Source organism: Lactuca sativa, chromosome 6, assembly GCF_002870075.4.
Source record: "Lactuca sativa cultivar Salinas chromosome 6, Lsat_Salinas_v11, whole genome shotgun sequence".
NCBI classification, from domain to species: Eukaryota; Viridiplantae; Streptophyta; class Magnoliopsida; order Asterales; family Asteraceae; genus Lactuca; species Lactuca sativa.
Genome location: NC_056628.2, coordinates 29469130 through 29488214, shown reverse-complemented (window position 1 = coordinate 29488214; position 19085 = coordinate 29469130). Strand labels below are relative to the sequence as shown.

Here is a 19085-nt window from a genome sequence, read left to right as displayed (position 1 = left end):
TAGAAACGGTGGATGACACTGTGTTAGGAGCAGGAAATAGGTGGAGGAAGAGAAGAACACGTGGAATCGGTTATTGTTTGAGAAGATAACACGTATTTTCCACCCAACAAAGAAATATATATATATATATATATATATATATATATATATATATATATATATATATATATATATATATATATATATATATATAGGCTTAAGTTATTTTGTTTTTACTAACTATTGTGTGCCAGAATGCACAGATCTGGACCATCGGATGAATAGAATCAACAATTATAATCTAAGGGTCTATGATATTACAATAGGGTAGCATGTATCATATAATCACACAAATTTCAGCAAAACGGTATTTTGGTCAATTAACCTACTTTAAGAAAGGAAATTTTCGGATTTTAAGGGATCATTAATTCCCTTATTTTTAAAAAATCTGAATTTTTTAAAGGCTTTTTATTTCTGCACTCCACCTCTAAAACTCCAATCTATTTTGACCTATATTAATTAGTTTTTATTATTTCTTTTTTAGGTTTTCTGTAAAAAGTTGACGGCAGGTCAAATTGTGTGGCATGTTCCCAATAAATATTATCTATTTTATTTATTTACTGCATTGCATCTTTTTGTTATATTTATTTTTTATATCTTTCTTTTTCTATATTTAAACATTCGAACTTTTATTTTCACATTCTTTCAGCAATAATGATTAAACTCATATATTACTATTTTATTTTGTTTCCAAATATTATTATAAAATATTATATTTGCAATAAAAATATAATTTTTCTATTATATTAAAACGATATGTAAGCATAATTTTTTTTAATAAGAATAAAGTTTTATATTATATAATAGAAATATATTTATTGTTTATGTAAAAGAATAAAAAAAAATTATATGAATAAAATTTAATAATAATTTTAATATAAAACATTAATATTTACTTTTTGAAACAATATATTCAGATTTTATTTTATTTTATTTTATTTTTTGCAAATATGTCTCATAAATTTATTTTTATAAGATTTTTATTAATATATGTATTTATTAAAATTACAATTTTAGGCTTCTAAAAATACAACCATTTTTAAAGCACATAAAATGACAAATGATATGTTTTTTATTTAATATTATGGTGATGTTTCCTATGAATCCTTTGCATCGTTTGTCATTAAAATAAATTACTTTTTGTTTAGTTTAGTTTAAAAAAAACAAATATTTTTCAAGAAATATTACTTTTTAATATTTTTTTTTCTAAATTCTGATATTTATAATCATTTATTTTGTAAAAACATTTAAGAGAAAATTTAAAAAATAATGAAGTAAGTAAAAATTTAATTGAATATAACAAAATAATAATAAAGTTTGAAAAAAAATTAATAGTTTGTAATGATAAAATAATAAAATTAATATAATGATTGGAAAGTGTAATAATGAAGTAATAAGGTTAGGAGAGAGAAAAATAACTTTTTTGGAAAACAATACTTAATAATTAGAGTAGTTAGTAATTAGAGTAGGTGTAGAATGGAGTGTCCATAACACCACCCTTTTTTAAATTAATTATAATTAAATTTTAATATTATTTTTACTAATAAACGACTTTATTCTATTAGAATGACAAAAAGTCAACAATAAACTAGTAAATAAATTTGCGGTTTTATTCTGGCAGAATATTGTTTCGTTCAAACTTAAATACAAATTCATACATATTCTTACAGACTAAAAGTCTTATACATTTTAATATAATTATACATATTGTAAAAGAATATCAACAAAATTGAATAAAATTCTTAAAAAATTACAACATTCTTAAATCATGAGTATGATCAAAAAAATTTCATTCTTCAAGTTATTCCTATTATGTCTTCAACAAATTCTTCCAGCCATTCCTATAAAAAATACAACAAAACTAATAATGGTTAAAAATATGTTACTTGCAATTAACTATCACGTTATATATTCTGGTAGAATACATAGAATATGACAGAACACATAGAATACATTCTGGCAGAATATATAGATTTTATTCTAGCAGAATACATTCTGACAGAATACACAGAATACATTCAAAAGTATTATATTTATTGCTAATATAATTTTAGATTCCAAATGAACAATAACGAGGGATAATAGAAATTGGAATTCAAAATCACAAATTGAACCAAAATAATACAGAGACAAATTAATTACCTTTTTAAACGACTACATAAAACATGTGTTGCTAGTAATTCTTACAGAATGCATACCACAAGGTTAGATTCTCTTTCAGGCATTTCAACAAACACTTGTTAGACATTATCATCTAACAAGCTAAAATGCTGTGGAAGGCCATATGAGATGAAAATTGAACTTAAAACCCGAGTTTCTGTGTGTCAATGTATTGATATCTGAACGACTCTATTTTTTTTATTTTTTATTTTTGTCTTTTTGACCTTGGAAATGCTCCTGATGTCAAAAAAGAATTAGCACAGACTATAAATTTGCAACATCATAAAGACAGTGACATCTATATAGTTTAAAAATCAATCCCCAAAAGAAAATTGTGAAAATCATTATGAGAAAATCATCTCATATTAATATCCCAAAAATCACCCCACACAACTTCAACCCATTATTGTAGAAAAAATGATGCTTTATATGCAGTCTGGAACAAAAAAAGGTGATGGTGGGTCACTCTTTTATCGGGAAGTAACAGATGGTCGTGATGACAATAGAGACTTTAGAAAGATGTGGTGAATGGTTGTTTCAATTGTATTTTGGGTAAAGATTAGTTAGAAAAACTTATCTCCAGGATTTTCATGTGCATTTGTATTACACCTCCTGTTCCTGAAATTGGGTGAAACCCGAATCTGAACATCACCTCCTGTTCCTGAAATTGCTTGGATTTCGGAAGCTCTAGATAATCTTGAGAAAACGGGATTGACAGTAGTTGGTTGCGGAACTGAATCAAGGATGAAATCGACATGGAGGTGGAGATCAGAAGTCTGACGACGTCATTGATGCCTTTTTGGGTCCAAGATGGAGGCGGATATGCAATCGACGAGGGGAAAAACAAAGAAGATGGAGGAAGAAAAATAGGTTATGATGCATCTGAATAGAAGGATGCGTATTAGTAGGTTTTTGACTAGGTTAAAAAGAATAGCCGCCTTCGTTCCCTTCCAATTTCTACCGGGTTTGACTTTGATATCGGGGGATTAAATATATTAATTATATACCATAATTAAATATGCAAAGATTACTATAATACCCTTAAGTGATTTATTTAATTATTTATTTTTTCCTAAATTCCTATTGTGTCAAAAACATTTGAACCTATAAAGGAAAATTCAAAAAAAAAAAAAAAAAAAACTCACCAATGAGATTAAAGAACTGTTCCATGAGGAACCTATTATTAATCTGTTTATAAATTGTAGGTAGAATTGTGAGTAGGAGATTATTTTATTAGTTTATATAAAGTCGTTTAACATTTATATAGATAGATAAGTAAGAAATTAGCCGAATTTTGTATTTTGATGATGATATTTTGTGGTATTATGGCGGTTACATATGGATTTGAACATCTATGGAATTTCATATTTCAACATTATGATATAAAGAAAAATGAATATTGAGACCGAAAATATGTATATGAGATTATTTTATTAGTTTACATAAAGTCTTTTAGCATTTATATAGATAGATAAGTAAGAAATTAACCTAATTTTGTATTTTGATGATATTTTGTGGTATTATGGCGGATTGGCGGTTAGATATGGATTCGAACATCTATGTAATTTCATATTTCAGCATTATGATATAAAGAAAAATGAATATTGAGACCGAAAATATGTATGTTTAATTAGGGATGAGCAAAAGGACCGAACCGGCTGGAACCGGTCCGAACCGGACCGGAACTGGGAACCGGCTTCGGCCAAAATCAAGAACCGAACCGGCCCGGCGGTTCTACCGGTTCCCGGTTCTCGTCGTGTCTTCAAATGTTGGAACCGGTCCTTGAAAAATAGCATCATACGGTTCCAGTTTTTGCCGATTCTACCGGTTCCGGTTATATCGGTTCCGGTTCCTACCGGTTCCCGGTTCCAAAAATCCACAAAAATAAAGTCCCGATCCCGGCCCGACCGGTTCCATCGGGTTCCGGTTCCAGTGCCGGTTCCGGTACCGGTTCCGGCCGGTTCCCCGGTCCATATGCTCATCCCTATGTTTAATATATGTCGGATTGAGAGAAATTTATATATATTATTATTTAGATAAAAATGAGAAAATCTCAATGACATATTAGATTTTTACCGATCATTATGTAATAAAAGTTATAGAAATCAAAATAAGTAGCTTGAATTAATTTTAAAAGTAAAAAATTTAAACAAAAATAAAATTATTGTTCACACGTTGTAAATTGTTGTCACAGAAGTAAGAGTTTGCAAATTTTAAGATATAAGATGAAAATTGTTGTAATTTCCAATTTTCCATGGACATGTGTATAATAATTTATAAAAACAATGTAAATTTTGGGATCTATTTATTGCTTAAAGCACGTTGAAAGTTGGAACTATGAGTTTGGTCTCCTCCATTTTGCACCAGAATTGACAAGTTTTATATAAGCGTTCTTGAAATCTCTAAAGAACAAATCTTGATCATCAGCATATTTTGAGATCCATCTGTGAAGAAGAATAAATACAAGTTTTTACAATTAAAACATTAATTAAATTTTATAATTATTATTACTATCGTAGAGTGTACGTACCTTAAGCATTCATCATCCTCAATGAGACCACGATCTGAAGGAAGACCGACCATACTTGTCATCCCTCCTGAAAATAAAAAATTGTAAATTACATTTTTGGTCCTCGAGTAAAGATTATTTTTGTAATTTTGGTCCAAGAAGATTTCTATTGCAATTTTGGTCCGCATTTGAGGTGTATATGATTTTTTTTATATATAATTTTGGTCTAAAAAATTTCTCTTCCATTTTTGGTCCTTATTTGAGATTTTTGTAACATTTTTGGTCCCTGTTCCAAGAAAATAACTCTTACTTTTAGGACTAAAATTGCAAAATCAATTATACTCGAAGACAAAAAATAATCATATAATTGGAACAAGGACCCAAAACATTACAAGAACCTCAAACAATGACTAAAATTACAAAAGAAAACCTTTTAAAAACCAAAATTACAAAATTCAGATATAATCAGAAACCAAAAAAATGTAAGATTAAATTACATTTTTGGTCCATGAGAAATTGAGAATGGTTGTTTGTTGGCAAATTTGATCCCAAAAAAGTTCTCTTGCAATTTTAGTTCTTATTTGAGGTTATTATAACATTTTTGGTCCCTGTTCCAAGTCATATGACTATTTTTGGTCCCCTGATTTTACAATTTTGGTCCCAAAATTAGTCATTTTCTTGAAATGGGGGAACCAAAAACATTACAAAAACCTCAATCAACCACCAAAATTGCAAGAGAACCCAAAATGTACCCAGGGACCAAAAATGTAATTTACTTGATAAAAATTATAACTTGTATAAATAAAACTTCATAAAAAAAAATAAACCTGGAGATAACCATGGTTTCTCCAACAATACTTTGTAGTATGAATTATCAAAAATAATCGGATTCCCAAATCCCTTGCTTCCAAGAGTATGTGCACCAGATAATGCTACAAGTTCTTGTGTCCTACAAAAATTTATAAATTTAATAAAAAAAACATATAAAGATTATACAAAATAAAGTCAAAATTTGTCATGTTGACTTACGAAAAACCTTTTCGTTTGAAACTTTGTTTAAGTCCAAAAGCATCCAACGTTTCTTCCGGAAGCTTTCCCTCGGGATCAGGTACCCTAAAAAGCATTCAAAATTTATAAAAATAATAATAATAATAATTGTTTAAAGTTGTAAAATAGTTTATTATTTTAGGGTTAATGTCACTTACATTGAGTCTAATCGGCCTAATCTAACAGGAATTTTTGGACCTCCACATAAAGAAACAGCTTCAGCTCCGGCTACAGCAATCACATCAGACACTGATACAGACATTGACACTGGTTGTGTCTCTTCCACCATCTTTTTTGCTTCCAGAATAATCTAAGAAAAAAAAATTATAAATGTGTTTGTAATAAAGAAAGTTGTGAGAAAATGAAATTAACCTTTAAAGATTTTTTAAGACCTTTGTTTTCAGGTCTATCAAGTTCATATAATATAGAGCCATTCATACCACCTGAAATATATATTAGTCACGATTAATTAATTAAGTCATTATTTAAAAAATATAATTTTATTAATTATAATAATACCTGAATTTTCATTCGTTTCATATGTTCCTGCATCGTGAAAAACTAAACGAAGAACACCAGCAGCCTTTCCCTTTGTCAATACTTTTCTTATTTCTTCCTGTAAAAAGAGTAGATCACTGATAACAAACATCAATTTCTTTTTTGTTTTTTTCAATGTTTAAATCAAGAATCAAATATTTTTATCGACTTACTCTGCAGCATTAGCGTTAGCTGAAGAATGCTGCATTGATTGATGGAAAGGCAAAAGAAATGCGATCATAGAAATCATCATTCTCCTGCCATATGAAGTGCGAGCCTGATTCTCATCTGTATTTTATACAAAAATTTGGAATTTAGAAAGAAAAAGTAAACCCAAGAACTTGATATTTCTGTTCATCTATAGTGTTTTTAGGGTTTTAGGGTTTATCTAATTGCTATACTACATCCAACAGTTGTAACCACAAACTTTGATGTAACGGATTAAAACCACAATTTCTTATAATTTTGGGACGAAAACAACAAAAAATTGGCATGAAATTCATCAAATTCCGGATTCTTTAAGACGATTTGTACACAAAGGACTAACAGGATAGATATAATGTCATCATACAATGCAAAAGTTCTATACTTTATTCAGACAGATCGGATGTAGAATCAGTTCATTAGATGAATTAAGTTGTAGCGAAAATTTCCAAAAAGAGGGATTTGATATACTTGAATCGGAAACGGCGGTCGAAGGAGCTGATGTTGAGCAAATTGTGGGCCTAATAGCGGTGCAGGTGATTTTCCGGCGAATTTGAGTGGGAAATTCGAATCTGAAGGTAATATATGGAGAGCATAGATGCCGGAACGACAGGTCGAAGCCGGTCATGGACATCTTTAATGGACGGTTGAGAAGTCGTTTGCGATTTACTCCTCACCCTGGTTACATATGTCCCGGATACATCATATAAGATCATAATTATCATACATAGTACACTTTTAGACATATTTTCTCAAAATTTTACAATAAAAAAGTATTTAACTACAAATATATTCATAAAATTTACAGGAATGATCTTTGTGGCTTATGGTAGGTTGCACGTTTTATCTCTAATGTTTTTTAACTTTGGGTGTGTTTCTAAATTTTCAATATGTTACACGTTTGGTTTTGTCTCTGCTTGACATTCCTTCTTGTTTCGACGTTTAAACTTAGAATAACTTGTGTGTCTTGCACATAAGGATATTTTTGTCATTTTCAATTACACTCTTGAACTTAGAAAATGTCTTCCAAAATAAGAAGCTATTTTTTTGTTTCTCGGAAAAAGATGTCAAAAAAAATATTTTTATGTTTTTTGCCTACTGAAAAACAAACATTTTTTTCTTCGATGTATTTTCGTCGGACATAAAAAAGATAAAATTAAATTTTCCCAAAACAAAACACTACCTAAGTCTTTTAATTTGGAAGCTTCTCTGACTAATTTCTCTCTTCAAGATGAGTCCTGATATCTAGCTATAGCTAGTACTTCACGGATTTGCTTGGACCGACCCAGTTCGGGTGGGCTTAGTCCCGACTTCTGATTAGACTGACCCATTGGCAGGTATATCTTTAGTCAGTTGTCACACTTGAATTAAGAGAAATGAAAAATTCCTTGAAAACCCACGACAGGTTTGGTATAGTCGGCCCTTTTTTTGTTTATAACTCGGTTTACATAAATATCATTTTATAATTAATTTCATTTTATTTTTATTCATAAAATAAACAAAATACACTAAAATACATAAAATAATTTTGTCTACAAATAGAGACCAATATTGATATACTTTAAGAATTTTTGTATATTGTCTATATAATCTTAAAAATAGTAAAAAATTGAGTTATAAATTGAAAAAAAAACATAACAGGTAGTTTGTATAAATAATAACTTAATTATAAATAATAGTATAAATGTTTGGTTTGGGTTGGGTTGTTAATAGGTGTAAAAAATTAAGTTTAATTAAGTTATGTATATGGGAAAAAAATTTATTTTTTTAAAGGATAATTAGATTGGTTTTGGTTGTGAATGTAATATATCCCTAAATCAACTTAAACATCCAATTTATATAAACAAACAGGTAAAAACGTAATTGAACTACCTTCAACACAAATCACTACAACATCTATAAAATAATTCAAAATTTACAGCCATATTATTATATAAATTATAAAATTATAAATTCATATACACATTCATCTACCTAGGCCCAGAAACCCGAAGATCCGATAAATATGCATCACTATTCCCATCTGAAGGCCCAGATGAAGTACCAAATTCACTAAACGGTTTAGACAAACTCGAAAAAAACCCGGTCTGACCAATAGCCGGCGGCGCCGGAACCGGACTCAGCCCTTCAAGCATCCGCACCACCTTCGTCATCGACGGCCTTAAATTCATATCATCCTGTATACACCACAACGCCACCCGTATTGCCACCACCACCCGCTCATCCTTCTCATCCACTTTCATCTTCTCATCCAACAGGATCTCAACTTTACCTTCTTCCATCATCCTCGAAGCGTACGCCGGAAAATGTGACGTCTCCGGCGAGATATAGTTTTTCCGGCCACTGATAATCTCAAGCAACACCATTCCGTAGCTGTAGACATCGCTCTTTTCTGAAATCGCGTAGTTCGTGATCCATTCGGGAGCAAGGTAACCTCGAGTTCCCCTCAATGTCGTAAACACATGGCTTTGTTCTCGCGTCATAAGCTTCGCTAAACCGAAATCTGAAACTTTTGATTGGAAATTCTCGTCTAATAAGACGTTTTCTGGTTTTATATCGCAATGAATGATCTTCACGTCGCAATCTTCGTGAAGATAGGCTAATCCTTTCGCTGTTCCGATTGCGATACTGTATCTCGTTTCAAAATCGAGCAAAAACTCGCCGAAAATCCATCGATCTAATGATCCGTTTGCCATATACTCGTAAACGAGAAGACGATGCTTTGATTCTGCACAGAATCCTTTGAGTTTTACCAAATGGTGGTGATGGATGCTTCCGATTATGCTCACTTCTGCCCGGAACTCCTTCTTCCCCTGCCCGAGCCCTTCTAGCCGCTTGACCGCGAGTTGAGTTCCATCTTTTAGGGCACCCTGGTAGACTGAACCGAATCCGCCATGACCTAGCTTTGTAGTGAAATTACTCGTTGCTTCTTGAAGATCTTTGTAGGTGAAACGAACAGGCATTCCAGATATGTTCTCTAAGAAATTATCTTCTTCAGAGATTTCATCGGGATCTTCAATCGGAGTATTCATCTTCCTGTTGTATCGAATTCCGACGATTACTAGTCCGATAATAACCAATGTTGCTGATAGGACTACAGCAACCACTACTATCACCATCTGTGTCGACTGTTTCTTACTATTTTGACCCTGAGAAGAGTCAGATTGAGTATCTGAAACCTTAACGTATGATTCGATATTCGCGCCATTTTTAGCGTCTTCAAAGCTTCCAATCTGATCAAACAGGTAACAGTTTCCATTGTTGTTATCGAAGAACAAAGCCACGCAAGTGCAGTTGTTCAAACACGACGATTTACAGCCATCTAAATCGGTTTTGGAATCCGGCGAAACGAACCCTAGAGCAAAATAGCTCAGATTCTCCCCTGCGTTGACAAGAGAAGATGAAATTCTCGACTTGTTACATGAAGAATCGATTTCCGGTTTGCAGTTAACTTGACCGAGTCCAGAAGGACATTGACAGGTGTTCCCATCATGACAAACGAGATATGGCGGACAAGCTAATGGTCTGCTGCATGAATCACCTGGAATTTTAGGGTTAGCGGTGATTTGTGATTGGAGATTATGGAATTTAAGGAATCCATCATCTTCTAAAACTGCAATCCACGTGTCATTAGCATCAGAATCATCTGCAAAAACAAATTGCGAAAGAAAGATTCCATTTTCATCATATATCCTCCATGAATTAGCTTCAATGGTGGCAGAATTTGCATCTCCACCGCTTTTGTTGATGATTCTCCTTTTATCTTTCCCCATCGACCAATACGGTTGTGAGTTCTTAAACTCAGCCGACAAAATCAGATCTTTATTCTCGATTTGCAAAGAAAAACTCAAATTGTTATTCAAATTGCTTACGAGCTTCATCCCTTTAACAAAACCTTGATTTGACATAAGTGTGTTTGTCGGATGGCTGAAGCTTTCCCAAACAACACCACCGTCGTTCTTAACCAACATCAAGTTCCCGGAATCACGCAGTTCCATGGCGGAAACGCCATTTTTGGCGGTGTTTGTTGACCAGACGACTCTCCCGTTGTTCTGTAAATAAGCATTTCCGTCGTCGTCGAACAGAAACTTGTCGGAATTGCCGACTGGGGAGCCTCGATTTGCAGACCAGATGATCGTTGAACTGGTCATATGAATGATGACTAAAGTGAATGAAGTGACGTCACTATTGGGATTGAAACCGAATCCGAAAATCGATGAATTTGATATCAGGAATAATCCGTTGTTGTCTATGTATTTCATTTGAGTCGCTTCGAATCCTGGGTTCACTTTGCCATTTTGTCGAACACTTGATATGCATGTTTGAGGTGAAAACGAAAAGAAGGAAAAGATAACTAAGAAACAAAAGAATCCCCAACTCCCCATGATTGAATTTAGCTGATTTAGATATATTTAACTATTTCTTCATCAAGAAAGAATGGAGAAGCACACAGAAACAGAGAATGGAGAATTAGATATGAAACGTCATCAATGGAGCTACTGAGAAAAAAACTTCACAAGAAGACAAGATTTGAAACCGGAGATTGAGAAGAATGATGGATGAATCTGTGGGTGCCGAGGTCAAAGAAATATGAACATCTCAGGTGGGTGTCAAGTGTCAACTTACAAATTTCAACCCATTTAAATATAAAATATGCATTTTGAAACATAGGGAAAAAAAAACATAAAACATGCTTTTTTAAGCCTCATGCAAGAAAGAATCATTGTTTTATTATTTTAATGCACCAAATTTAGTAGTTTTGGAATCGATTATATAATTTACATAAAATGCCTTTGGAAACGACTACTAGGCACTAGCTTGTTACTTTAAATGATTTGATTTATGTAATCATCGACTTAATAAAACTGAAATAGTAAAACCGTTTTCCATTTTAAAAACACAATGATCACATAATTATTTTAATAGTAAATTAAGATGTCTCTATGATAAAATAGGGTGTTTTTTTAGCCGATCTCAATGTAAAACATGGTTTGTTTAGTTTAAATATATATAACATTGAAAATTCGAAATCTTATTCTTAAACTTGTTGATCAAATTTCATACTACGTGTATTATTATTAAAAAAATAAAGTCGGAGAGAATAAGTCAATTTTTGTCTAACCAACTAGTACTTTTAAGTTCTAGCTCAACTTCAACATGAAGCGACTTCACATCTCTTTGCTGCGTTAAGACAAAAGAGCCGAAATTTTCAAAGTTATTTTATTTGAATCTTTATTTTTAAACTATTTAATATTTATATTTAAAAACTAGATGTAAGCCCTATGATTTATTGAATTTTAGAATGGTTATACTAATAAGATTAAAATCAAGAAAATACAACATCTTCAAATCTTTGTACCTTACATAAGCCAAACACAAATATCGAAGAAAAAAATCTATTTACTTTGTATGCTGAAATATGCTCAAACATTATCAACCTAGTCTTGATGAGATATCTACAACTTTGAAGTATTTCCTTATAAACGGCCTTAGAAAAATCCTAAATTAATAATAATAATAATAATAATAATAATAATAATAATAATAATAATAATAATAATAATAACAATAATAATAACAACAACATATATTCGATAAGCAAGTTATTAAAAACCACTACAAGAATATATAACTAATATCATCAAAGACAAAATCAATGAAGGGTTCTCAAGAAAACCAAATATGGATAATTCTGTTGGAACTTTAAGTACCAGAAGTAGGAGCCTTCAAGATTCTTTCAAAATTTTATTTTGGAAACGTACTTGGCAGATCATTAAATTATGGCAACTTTAATTAGTTTTAGGTTTGATTATTAACACTAATAAGTATCATAAGTACTACGTAATATAAACAACTATATAAATTGAATACGTGCGCTTTCACAATTTCACAATTATGTTATATCTTTTATATCCAATTTAAAACTCTAAAAACGCAGTAAACCACTTTTTTGAAAATACCAATTCACATGTATATCTAAATAACCATAATAATTGCTACACGTAACACAAATTATGAAAATGAATACACTAAGAAATCACTTTCAAGATCAAAATAAACATTAAATATTTTAATAGTAAGTTCTACCTAAAGGTCCATGCGCATTAAAATTTCCTACTCTTGTGCCACTAAACAAAATATTTTTTAATGATTTGTAACTAAAGTTGATATTATAGATCTAAATGCAAGGGAAAACATGAAAATAATATTTTTTTTCTTATATCATTTATTAATTATAATAAACATATTTTCTACATATCAGTTAGTTATTATCATATGTTATTTTTTATAAGTTAGTATATCAGTTATGATATCAATTAGTTTTTCAGCTAATCTACAGAAAATAGCCTTAGTATTTTAAGTTTTTGAAAATTCACATCATCATTTAATTTTGTATATAGTTTTGCTATATTTTCGTATAATATATTAAACTATTTAAAAGTTCAATAGACATATTTTTATGAAAAAATAATTTATTTGTTAAGAAATTTATATTGAAAATTTCTAACAACCATGCATTTTAGCATGTTTGGAAAAAACTAACTGATGTTATAACTTTTATTTGTGCATAACTGTTTAGAGAAAGTAACTAATAGCTTTTAAATGTGTAAATATGATAAAAACAAAAAGTAAAATCTACGGGAAACTACTTCAAGTAGGTTTTGAATTATAATTTTTTTTTAAATAAAAGCTAAAATATCAAAAGTTAGAAGTTAACAAAAACTTGATGTCAAAAACAATTGGTATCTCATTTAACTATTTCATTAAACTATATATTACTTGTTGTGAGACTTGTGTACTATACAAAACTATTCAAAAAAAATTTAAATATAAATTTATAAACATTTAGAAATTTCAATTCATAAGGAAAGTGAAAAATATTGAACTATTGAAATTGAAATGTTTGTTTCTTTTTTAAATTTAAACAAATAATTTAAATACATAAACAATAGAAATAATTAGGTTTTACTTATGAAAAAAATTAGAAGTGAAGTTGTACTAATGAAATTGATATTCTATTATTATTACATTTATTACATTTAAGTACCATGTGGAATTTAGTAAATTAAAAAAAATGTAGAAAAAAAATAATTTAGAATAACCATAGGAAAAAAAATTATTAGAAGTTTAGTTCAAATCTTATGAAACCGAATCAAACCACAAAAATCTTGTAACCACACCTACCATTTTTGCTTGGATTTAGTCCATGATTGAAGCTTTTTGATAAAATATAAAATTACAATATTTAAAGACATGTTGTGAGATTTGGTTCATTATCAAACATATAAAATATAAAACAAATAATAGATAACATGATTTGAAAAATCATAAACCAAAACATACTTGGTTCAATTGTGTGATCTGGTAATATAAACATGGTGTCTTGAATCGCTACAAAAGCTTACATCGAACATTCATATATAACTAATTAATGATTGTTGAAGAATAACCTAAAAAATATAAAGATACTTTAATTGAAAGAATCTAATTGATGTGTAGTTATATAGCATGCTTGACCAAAAGTCAAAGAGATGTATATGTGCCCTCTTGTACAAGGAATAAATTTGGAGTCTTCTGGTCCAATACTTTGTGACCTATATATTCTCATGTCACCATGCAATAAAACAAGAATAATGCATTTAGGGTTAAATTATTTTTTTACAAATTTGGAAATATGATAACGGATTATAAGATATTGAAAATGCCTTTAAATATGGTTTCGTGTATCAAGCTTAATGTGGTTCAATTAGACTTCTCCTACAAAAAAAAAAACAAAAAGAAAATCTTGACTTACGAGTAAAGGCTCAATAAACACTCTAGAAAGTATGAAATTGCCCATATCATATTTGGCTTCTTATACGTCAAAATGAAAAGGTTTATATATATATATATATATATATATATATATATATATATATATATATATATATATATATATATATATATATATATATATATATATATATATATATATATATATATATATATATATATATATATATATAGGTTCAGGTTCATTTGAGACCATTCTAATTTTGTGAGACCGTGAGACCAAATCTGAAAATAATTTTAAAATGCAAAATAAATGGAAAAATCCAAAAATTCTTTTTTTAAATGTTATTTTCGGAACTTGAATTAACTAAAAAAAATATTAAAAAAATATAAAAAAAATAAAAAAAAATCCGTTTTTTTTTTGAAAAATACGTGAAATATTCTAAATAGAATATTTCACTGACATATTCTAAAAAATAATTTTAAAATGCAAAATAAATGGAAAAATCTAAAAATTCTTTTTTTAAATATTATTTTCGGAACTTGAATTAACTAAAAAAAATATAAAAAAAATTAAAAAAAATAAAAAAAAAATTCTATTTTTTTTGAAAAATACGTGAAATATTCTAAATAGAATATTACACTGTACATATTCTAAAAATAATTTTAAAATGCAAAATAAATGGAAAAATCAAAAAATTCTTTTTTTAAATATTATTTTCGGAACATGAATTAACTAAAAAAAATAAAAATAAATAAATAAAAATAAAAAAAATAAACAAATGCGTCTCACGGTCTCACAAAATATAAGTGGTCTCAAATGAACCTAACCCTATATATATATATATATATACATATATATATATATATATATATATATATATATATATATATATATATATATATACTTGATCATGCGAGAACTTTTTTTTCAGTGAGTACTCATAAGAACATCTCAAAAAAATTAAGAAAAATACAAATCATAAAATCAAGCACAATATTATACTGGAGAAAAAAAATTGGGAATTTTTTTTAGATCATGAAAATTGAATCATAGATCATTTTAATGATCCATGATTCACTTTTAATAATCCATTATTCAACTTTAATAATCCAAAAAAAAAAATTTCTCTCCAATATAGTACTATACTCGATTTTATGATTTGTATTTTTTTTAAAAAAAAATTCAATTTATTTAAGGTGTTCTTACCGAAAAAAGAGTTATCACCGGAACCAAACTAATTAAATGAATAAGACATGGGGGTATCTAATTAAAATAAATCAAAGGGCATTTTAGAGATAATGTAATGCCCGTAGATGCAGGCTAGTCAATTTAGAGATAATCGGGGTCGAAAACGACTTTTCGACAAAAGATTATTTAGAATAAATGATCTTAACCAAGTTGTATAATATCTCTCGAAGGTTCCGTACATATAAAGAACGCCGAAATTCGAGTTATAACAAAGAAGTTATGGCTCGTCGAAGTTTTACGGCAAAACCGACACAACACTAGGAGACGTAAATAATGAATTTACGATGGAGGACTTTTTAGCCTTAGTGATCTAAACCAAAGTTGTAGTATACATTAAACTGAGAACATCCATAAAAAGAACGCCCAAATCTGACTTCGTATGAGGAAGTTGTGATTTTACTAAGATTCGGCTTAGTAGTGTACAGCTCGAAACTCGAATTTTAGTTCGAGCGGTTTTTGGATTACACAACCTTAATGAGAGTTGAAGATCTCATTAATAGGAACTCAACGATAAAAACATAAACGAAAACGGAGTCCGTATGTAGAAGTTATGAATTTTACGCGGACATTTAACAATATAATCTTCTCCTGCTGCTAAATTTAAGATCGGTCGAGAATTAGCCGACGGAATCTAAATAAGAGTTGTAGATCTTATTTTTACCTATATGTGGATATAAATAACGTCGAAAACAGAGTTCTTATGCGAAAGTTATGAATTTTTGAAAATCGGCTGATTTCCACCCTATGTGCGATTCCACGTGTCAGCACCAGGTGAAAACTTGGAGCCTACGCAACACCACGTCGTCGTGACGCCCCTAGAGGCCTATAAATAGAGGCTCAAGGCTGTCTCTTTTTCTCACACCTTTCCCCGCTTCTTTCTCTCTCTATACTCTCTCTCTAAGCCCTAAACCCCCCCCCCCCAAAAAAAAAAAAAAAAAAAGCCTAGGGAACCCCCTAGCACGAGGCGGAAGCCCCGGAGCGCCCAACGGCTCCGAAAAGAAGAGCTTTCGGCTCGGAAACACTGCTCCAGCAAAGCCCGGTTTTCAATAAAACCCGCTGTAAGTGAGTTATGCCTACCATATCTTTAGCATAGCTTATGATTCAATATAGTAATGTTATTAGGACCTTATAAGGAGTATTTGGGCTATTATTATGGGTTATATAAGTATTGTTTAACGCTTATATAATAGTAATAATAGCTAGACTATTAATTAGTCTCGTCAAACGTTAGACTAAACTCTAGTGGTAATGATACTAGGTTTCGTCAAGGGATAATTGTTTTAAGAGAAACGAAGTGATGTCCGAGTGCCGACTCACTACCTTACCAGGTGAGTGCATAGTTACTTTCATCTTACACATAGATATGAAGTATTTAATATAAATTATGTGCTATGTGTGTATATTGTCTGAATACTTGCTGCCTATGTTGGGTGAGAGATTTTTATACATGTTTAAAATGTTTTAAACTGTATACGTATTTTTATATCTACAAAATATGTTGGGTAAAACATGGGTAGATGAAGGACGAGGGGTGAAAGCTGAAATATAGGAATATTAGTGGTATGGACCTAGTGCCCTATAGGTGAACACTGGCAGCAATGGACCTAGTACCCTATAGATGAGCACTGGCAGTTGCGCCACAACCTGTAGATGTTGTTGATCTACGATAAACATCCCAGCAGCTGCGCTCTAAGGATAATATCAGCAGATGCGCCTAATAGAGAACATTATAACCTTGGCAGTAGCGTCTAAAGGACAATACCGGCAGAAGCGCCTCATATAGAATGTCACAACTATGGCAGCTGCGCCTAAGTGATAGAACTAGTAGTTGTGCTTGACAGTTGTGTCATTGACAATGACGGACTTCGTACCTATTCCTTAGGAAAATCCTTAGGAATGAATGAACAAGAAATAGTTGATTCTTAGGGTAGATCCTTAAGATTAAAGAAGATAATGGGGATGGGTAATTGGGTTAACTGTTTGATGACTAAACATAATAATTATATTATTGTGGGTTGAAAACCCTATGTACTCACCAGGTTTCCCAACCTGACTCACTCGGTTTATTTATATCACAAGTGTCGATATGAACTCACATTACACTGAGAGATTAAGGAGATATAGATCACTAGTGATAATGAATGTAAGTTCTGTTTATGCTTATGTTTCTGTATTAACGATGACATCCCAATGTTTTAAATGAATAAAAATACATTTCTTCGGAAATGCTTTGGTAACAAATTTATCATGTTTCACTGGGAACAAATTATGCACATTTTTATTAAAAAGAGGTACTCTGATTTTTATAAAGCATAAACAAAATCGGTCTTTTCTGGCCGTGAAAATGGGGATGTCACAGATAACAAAATTTACATCCCTTAATCACATTGAATCGTTAAACCTATACTCTCTCTCTCTCTCTCTCTCTCTCTCAAACCAACCATCTGCCCCCTCCCCTTACGACCTTCTTCTCCAACGCTTATCAAATCAATATTCTTCTTCGGCACCATTGTTGCATCTCCTACGTCAATGATTCTAGTCATAGATGCCAGTTTCCCCAAAAATCAACTTCACCATCGATTTCATCTTGTTACCGCCTACAAATCTGGATCCCAATCAATCCGTGTAACATTAACCCAAAATTTTTACTAAACATTTAAACTTTTCAAAACTAATCGAGTAATCAAAAATTATTCAAACATCAACATAGTTCACAAATTGTTTCAAAATGATTTCATATCAGAGTTCCCAGAAAATCCCAAATCATAAAATGTGAGGATGTGTGTGTCACGCCTTCGCCTTGCCATGGTCACCTGATGTACCTGAAACAAAAATTTATAAATGTAAGCTTGAAGGCTTAGTGAGTTACCCCACAAAATACCAACATATACTACCCCGCAAAATATAACAAACAACATGCATAATGAGCCTTCAGCATGACTGGACCGCCTCCTCAGGGCCTATAACCTATCTAGACCACTCCCGAGCCTTCGGCATGACTGGACCGCCTCGCAGGGCCTACAGCCTATTTGGACCGCTCGTCGGGCCTTCGACCTGACTGGACCGCCTCCTCAGGACCTACAGCCTATCTGGACCGCCCCGCGTGTGTTGGCCTACAGCACGAAGCAGGACCGCCTCAACCCAACCCCCAAACAAACAATCATGTACACATAAATAACATATGCTAGCATATAAATATCTCAAACGACCATTCTAATAAATCAATTAGTATAACAACATTCTATGACCAAGATACCAACATAACATGCCACTAAGCAGACCATCAACCTAACTTCCAGAGTGCTAATCAATACGAATAGCATGCAGTAAACCCGGATACAATCCGAAGGGTCGGCATTGGTGCCTTAGACCCTGTTGATATAGTGAGAATAACTCACCTAGCAAGTAGTGCAGAACTGAACTGGGAGTCTACAACAGTTGTCTCACTGATCACCTCGGCTGCCTAAGAAAATGAAGAATAATAAATTAATAAGTGGAAATCTCAAAGTTGCCAAAGGGTCCATATTGTCCATTTCACTAAATTGGGCCCAAGGCCCAATATCT

The 19085-nt window shown here is 31.1% G+C and overlaps 2 protein-coding genes across 2 annotated transcripts; both read right to left on the bottom strand.

The window, feature by feature from the left end:
* Nucleotides 1-4418: 4418 nt before the first annotated feature.
* LOC111883147 (putative L-ascorbate peroxidase 6) lies at nt 4419-7187 on the bottom strand. Its single transcript, XM_023879504.3, has 9 exons — nt 6968-7187; nt 6466-6580; nt 6275-6390; nt 6128-6198; nt 5914-6065; nt 5738-5821; nt 5536-5657; nt 4730-4796; nt 4419-4643 (listed from the first exon to the last, which is right to left on the bottom strand). Exons 1-9 carry the CDS (start codon nt 7128-7130, stop codon nt 4535-4537), a joined length of 999 nt encoding a protein of 332 aa, XP_023735272.1. The 5' UTR covers nt 7131-7187; the 3' UTR covers nt 4419-4534.
* Nucleotides 7188-8343: 1156 nt separating this feature from the next.
* LOC111883163 (G-type lectin S-receptor-like serine/threonine-protein kinase SD2-5) lies at nt 8344-11181 on the bottom strand. Its single transcript, XM_023879518.3, has one exon. The coding sequence runs from the start codon at nt 10879-10881 to the stop codon at nt 8467-8469; it is 2415 nt and encodes an 804-aa protein (XP_023735286.1). The 5' UTR covers nt 10882-11181; the 3' UTR covers nt 8344-8466.
* Between the last annotated feature and the right edge of the window lie 7904 nt (nt 11182-19085).

Bases quoted from the DNA above. Each gene is read 5' to 3' on its own strand.
- LOC111883163 (XM_023879518.3), bottom strand. From the start codon at position 10,881: ATGGGGAGTTGGGGATTCTTTTGTTTCTTAGTTATCTTTTCCTTCTTT.
- LOC111883147 (XM_023879504.3), bottom strand. From the start codon at position 7,130: ATGTCCATGACCGGCTTCGACCTGTCGTTCCGGCATCTATGCTCTCCA. The intron at 6,199-6,274 runs GTATTATTATAA...TATATATTTCAG, and splicing joins TGAAACGAATGAAAATTCAG to GTGGTATGAATGGCTCTATA. The intron at 5,822-5,913 runs GTAAGTGACATT...AATGCTTTTTAG, and splicing joins TTAGGCCGATTAGACTCAAT to GGTACCTGATCCCGAGGGAA.